Below are 6,613 nucleotides of genomic sequence, written 5' to 3'. Positions count from 1 at the left end.
TCCTGCTGCCACAGGATATTATAGATAGCTGCCATGGGCTTCACACACATCAAATCAGTCAAGAGAGTTCTACACATTTTAATCACTTTATGGACTCAGTGTCCCCTGGGACTAGAAGTATCCTTCAGCTCCCTGTCCATCACATACTCATGCAAGGCATTTCTAACTCTACACAGTTTCAGATCTGTCATCGTTAAGTGCTGTTATGGTGCAGTCATTGTTGAAGGGTAAACATTTTTAACATGCTGCGCATTCAAGTTTGTTTAAATTGATTGTCCATATATCCTTCATAGCCCATGTTATATTTGTGTGCTTCTTGATGTTCACTAGATTGTTCACACACTTTGCACTCCTACAACCACAAATCTGTCTCAAGAAATCCATGCAGACACAGGAACTTTACTTACCCTCTTACTCAGACATTATCTTTCAACACTCAGACGACTGGAGCACACAGCGTCCTTTCACTCTTTGCATTTTATTTTCTCATTGACATGTGAAGAACAGGAGGCCCGTCAGAGGTATTGCTATTCCTGGCTTTCAGATATTTTGGGGGTTTTATTGTTTTCTTTAAAAACCGCATGTTCAGGTCAGCTGGAGCGCTAAGTTTGTTACTTCTATTTGAACACTAAGGCTTTGCCAAATGGGAGATAAGACCTGGGGATTGTTGACACAAATTCAGAATTTCACTTCTAAGCGTGCTTGCTTTTTTTTATTTCAGTGTCTTACATTTCTGATACCTCCATCAGCTACCTTTAACTGACAGAACTGCTGTGGTAAGCCAAAAAGCACTGCACAGTGGAATTAGCCACATACATCCCCTGAAGTCAGTAACAGTTAACATAGTAAAGCACATTTGAAAAACTAATTCCAAGTGACTCTACTTTGCTCCATAAAGACACACCCTGATCTTTCACATTATCTTACCTGTAAATCACAAAAGGCAAGAAAAATGCCAACAGTAAATCTGCCACCGCCTGATGTTTCCTATATTTTATCATAATGTTTCAAAGTCTATTGTTACAGTAAGATGTTTCACCTAGTCCAAATAGCACAGCTGATGAAAAATGGGGGCAGAAATGCATCATGTAACCCTTGCTTGTTTTTCTACTTCAGAGCTGTCTACTGTAGGGCATGCCAAATAGAATGTTTTGATAATTTACAAGGAATCTAGAAGAGAACTGAATGGGGAATTAAAAACATTATTCTTCCATGCGGCTGAAAAACACTGATTAAAAAAAAAACAAAAACAAACAAACAACCCCCCCTACCACCATTATAAATGAGGCAGAGAGAGAAACTAAATCATCAACCTTCCCTTGTCTCCCAGTATGTCTTTTATTAACAATGTTTGTCTTCCAAAGCCTGAGCTAGCTCCCACTGAGCTTAATGGAAAGTCAGTGAGCTGCAAAGACACATGAACTTGGCCCCGGCTAGACTGTAGAGTCCTTAGAACAGGGACTCTGAGGATAGCACAGGATCACATCTATTGGCAGTTCTTGACAAATGGTAAATAACAAAAAATGTTAACTCTGAAACTTATTTATGGGTCTCCTGAGCTCTTTGCATTTTTCTGTTAAAGCTACATTTAAAATTTCAAAGCCATTTTGAACCCAATTGACTGCGCCCATTTGACCTTTTGCGGGTAGGTGGTTGTTAACTGCACCAATTGGTCTGTCACTCAATACTTACCATTCTAAAAACCAAAAAGTCACCATCAGAAAGTAAAAACTAGTGAAATCAAAAATACCCGGGCACCTTCTGGGAGCATATTGTTCTTAACACTGTTTTTATTTCATTTTTAAAAAAAATAGAAATAACAGACAAATCACACTTGATAAAAAAAACAAACAAAAAACCCAACAAACAAAAAATAACCCCAAAAACCAACAATGCTTTTGCCTTGAGCTCACTGAGGAGCTCAGCAGGCAGAGTCCTGGATGAAATTTTTACAGTATATGTCATTGAGAAAGGGAAATACAGACATAGTACAGTATATCCATGCAATAGATGAAGTACAGATCATGTTCAGAGGCCAGATGAACATTCTGGAAGTTGCCTGTGCTGCTGCAGTGTCCAAAGTATTACTTCTGCTCACCCATGCCTTTGAACACCGTATTTTACAAACAAGTTACAGACACATATATAGCATAAAAACATTTTGTGTATGGTCTAACTGCTACAAATTTAAGGCATCCTAACAGTCTGGTTTTGCTGGTGAGAGTTATGTCCCATAGGGTGTGTCTACACTAGCCGGCTACTTCGAAGTAGCTGGCACGATGTCGAAATAGTACGCATTGCGTCTACATGTGCCATGAGCTATTTCGATGTTGAAATTGACATTAGGCGGCGAGACGTTGAAATCGATATTCCTATCTGAAGATGGGAATAGCACCCTACTTCGACGTTGAACGTCGAAGTAGGGCGTGTGTAGACAATCCGCATCCCGCTATGTCGAAATAGCGGGGTCCTCCATGGCAGCCATCAGCTGAGGGGTTGACAGACGCGTTGTCCAGCCCCTGCAGTTCTCTATGGTCGCCGTGTGCAGCAGCCCTTAGCCCAGGGCTTCTGGCTGCTGCTGCTGCTGCTGCTGCTGCTGCAGCTGGGTGTCCATGCTGCGTGCACGGGGTCTGCAACTGGTTGTTGGCTCTGTGGAGCTCGTGCTGTGCAGGCCAAGTGTGTCTGGGAGGGGCCCCTTTAAGGGAGCAGCTTGGGGCTTTGCTGGCCCCTTATTTTGACAGGGAGCGCTTGTGTGTGTGGATGCTCTGCATTTCCTTCCGGGGCGGTTCCTTTCGATGTTCTCTGTCGCTACTTCGACGCTGAATGTTGATGGCACCAGCCCTGGAGGATGTATAGATGATATGCGTCGAAGTAGCCTATTTCGATGTTTTTACGTCAAAATAGGCTACTTCGATGTAGTGTGCTAGTGTAGACGTAGCCATAGTAGTGTTGGTAAAAGAAGATATTTTAGGCATTTCAAACTATGTTTGAAGGCAGATGAGACACTATGAGAAGTGACTTAGAGGAAGACTTCCTGCAGCTCTGGCTCTTCGATACTTTTTAGGCTGTAAGATTTCAGACTTTTCCTATTGATGTCATTATGCCTGTGGAGAAAAAAAGATAACAATTATCCATGGTCATAGTAATGATACAGAGGGTTTGGTTTTACTTTTTTTCTGGCTTTATTTGAAATGCAAGTTGTGTGTGGTGAGTGCACCTTTCTGTACAGGCTTGATTCTCCAAACATTTACTACTGTATGGAGGGCTTAATAGTGTATACTGTTCTAACTGGCATGGGCAGATAACCAATGCCAGCTGTCGAACTGGGGCTTTGTTTGTAAATTACTGCGTAAAGTGAGGCATAATTCAAATGTTTAATGACAGTGGATAGAATTTTCAAAAATTCTTCAGTCCCATTGCAAGTCGGTGGGACTTCACATGGTTTTGGAAATTCTACCTCAGTAGTACATTCAGACAATCATATTCACCACACGCAAATTCAAACAAAAAGGAAATAAAGGCATTATGGCAAAAGACCATACACTGTTTCTCAAGCACCAGGTATACTGTAGCTTTTACAACCCTTCCACTTTCAATAAGATGTTTTTTGTAGCAACATCAATAAGCATGTCTTCTTTATAATATATACTTTAATCTCCAGAATGCTCCATTCAACCAGCTTTTAAAAAAAGTGAACTATGTGACCAGAAATTTATCCTTTCAGTTAAAGAAAGGAAACAAAAAAGAAAAACATTTAAGACTGCAAACTATTCTATAATCTATACATTCAGTTCAGAACACTCCTTATTCTTTTGATTTACCTGCGATCTGAACTATTCATGACGATAATGTGAGTCCAACACTGTTCTAATTCTTTTCAATAAAGTGCTTAAATTTGGGGTGGGATTTTCAAAAGGGCCTAAGGAAGTTAGACATCCAACTCTCCTCCTTTTCATAGTGACATTCAGACCCTCTTAAAATTCTCATTTTCCATTATTTGTCCTTTGCTGTAATAACCCCACAGTATAATCACGGAACTCTGTGATTCTAAGGGCCAAAGTCTGATGTGTAGTTAAACCTCACAGAGCACAGGTCAAGGGTGTGGGACTGAAAAGGTGGCTTCAAGCTCACATTTGCAAAATCCTATCCTGGTGCAGCTTTGTGCAAGCTGGACAGCTGTTTAAATTTATCCCAGGCTGCAATGACCTCAAAGGGCTGAGTGTACTGTTGTGTGTCAGTGGAGTACAGGAGAATTTTAGCTACACTCTCCATGTGGTTGGTTTCATCATCACGGGGCGTTTACAGACCTGACAGCTCTCCTAAGAGCTGCCAATGAAGATGATGGGAACAGTGCATTTTAAAAACCTCTTCCACGCGCTTCACTCCCCTAAATGCTGCTGGCCAGTTCCTTCTCATTCCCCAGCTGGCTGCACCAGACATACCAACAGAAAAATAGGATATGAATAAGCAAAACAGGAGACATCTTTCTGCAACATACTATCCTTCAGCTGCTTCCCTCACTACAGTCTGCTTAGCGGTCCCTTTGTAACCATTTTAAAGAGTGTAAATGAAGACACATGTCCAGATGACGCACTACTGCTCTGTGCCCATTTTATGCCTGTGGAACAGCACTGGAATGTACTACTGTGCAACTCCCTCAGCCTCTTTCATGTGAAAGGCCATGCAGAGCCCCCAAAGGCCGTAACTCAAGCACCAGCCATGCTACTGCTTTGTGGGAGGGATGCAGCTTTCCTAGAGGAAGATGTCATACAGAGAAACTGCTTCTTGACTCCATCTAGGAAACACCATCAGGCTAGTGGCAAAATGTTCCTCATCTCTATTACCTAAATCCTACCCAACTTGATTTTTATAGTCTCAACTCATTTACCATTGTGGGGCTGGATAAACAGCTGTGTGTGCTGACTGAGTTGGAAGTGGGCCATGGGTTGAGAGCCACTTGTGACTTACACTGGTGGCAGGGAAATCAGCATCAGGACATTGAAGTCTAATTTATGAAGATTTACTTCTTCCCTAGACTGCCCTGCTTCTCTTCAACTCCGTTAGTGCACAGGGAGAGGCTTATGCAGCCCCACAATGGTAAATGGGTTGAAACTACTAAAATAAGGTAGGATTTAAATCAGAAGGAGCAGGGAGGTACCTGTTCCACATTAAAAAAAAAATCCTGAATTACAAAAAATGCTAAAGTCATTCAAACTCCTAAACTGCTAAAAGATTCATTTCAAACTTTCCTGAGAGTTGCTAGCACTAGGTCAAAATAACACAGCAGTTTAGGGAATATTTTCTTTTAAAACAAACATATCTTATCAATTGCTGCCTTTTACAGCGTACGTTTATGGCCCTTGAGAGGTTGTTCTGTCTGCATGACAATCTCATAATGTGGTACATTTAAATGAGACAGATTAAACAAATAGTCAAAAATAACGAGAATTTGTTTTAACGTGTATTTCTTCTGAAGTCCAAGGCCGGGTAAAAGAACACGAGAGGGAGAAAGCTGTACTTTACATTTGGATGAGGATTGCAGGTTCGCTTGCCCTACTTATCAGAGGAAATTTAATTTCCAGTCTCTTCTGGTACTTGACTTTCTCTCAACAGAGACTGAGTGCTATGCCAAATGGATCTAAACTGCATGGTGGATTAGGAGTATGACCACTTTTAGACAGATTCAGAGTGAAGACTCTAAGTTAGCTCAATTGTGACATTAGCAGATGTCCATGATAAGTGGTTTCTTTCTTTTTTTTTTTTTTTTAAAAGGAAATTGAGTATTTGCGCTGGTTATTTTAACCCTGGCATCAATCATTTCATTTATCTCAGCTGCAACTTATTTTAAACAAGCACATGCAATTAAGAAGAAAAAGCAATGATAATGAAGCCAAACAATTCACTCTGCATCAGCACATACCATGCATAGTTATATAGATGCTCTTCAATCAGCATGCTAGAGGAAAGATTGGAGTAGCTGGAATAAGGCCCCTAGGGAAGTGCAACATAAGTCAGTTGAAAACATGCAATAAGCTTATCGCATGCACAATGCATACGGACTCTTTTATAGTAATTGTGTAGTCAAAAGGTCACAGGAGCATTTTTAACAGCAAAACCTTTTAAAAAGCTATTTTAAAACACTATTAATCTGTTACTTTGTGGAGGTAGAGAAAAACCATTGTTATGAGGTATCTCTGAGCAGCTGTGAAACTACAACATTTTCAGGTGAATTTGGTGTTTGACAAAGATAACATGCAAATATGGCACCTTGACACGTAAGGCCTGGTCTACACTAGGGAACAAAGTCAATCCCAGATTCGCAATTCTAGCTACGCCATTAGTGTTGCTAGAATCAATATATAAGAATCGATTTTCTGCCCCAGTATAGTTCGGGGCTCTTCGGGCTTAGTCAACATCCCTTACTCCAAGCAATAGCATGGAGTATAAGGGTCGATGGCTGAGCCCAGAGAGATCGATGTTGCTGTGTCTTCACACATGCAGCAGAATCGAACTCCAAAAGATCAACTGAACATCAGGTAAGTATAGCCATACCCTAACAAAATGACCTCTCAAGGTCCCTTCCCGTCTTAGGATTTTATATAGAACAAGTGTC

The 6,613-nt window shown here is 40.9% G+C and overlaps 1 protein-coding gene across 2 annotated transcripts in view; it reads right to left on the bottom strand.

Annotated features, from left to right (window-relative positions):
- Nucleotides 1-1,782: 1,782 nt before the first annotated feature.
- SNCAIP (synuclein alpha interacting protein) overlaps nucleotides 1,783-6,613 on the bottom strand; it is a 118,803-nt gene continuing 113,972 nt past the window's right edge. The window contains exons 11-12 of one of the 2 annotated variants that reach the window (XM_074994134.1): nucleotides 5,921-5,991; nucleotides 1,783-3,104 (exon numbers count right to left, since the gene is read on the bottom strand). In XM_074994134.1, the coding sequence (XP_074850235.1) occupies nucleotides 3,020-3,104; nucleotides 5,921-5,991 (156 nt within the window). In that variant the 3' untranslated portion in view covers nucleotides 1,783-3,019. The remainder of the gene's footprint in view (nucleotides 3,105-5,920; nucleotides 5,992-6,613) is intronic. The other variant, XM_074994133.1, reaches the window with a different exon arrangement.

This window comes from Carettochelys insculpta, chromosome 5 (assembly GCF_033958435.1).
Source record: "Carettochelys insculpta isolate YL-2023 chromosome 5, ASM3395843v1, whole genome shotgun sequence".
Taxonomy (NCBI): Eukaryota; Metazoa; Chordata; order Testudines; family Carettochelyidae; genus Carettochelys; species Carettochelys insculpta.
Note: the sequence above shows the minus strand (reverse complement) of the source record. Positions and strands in the feature narration are given on the sequence as shown.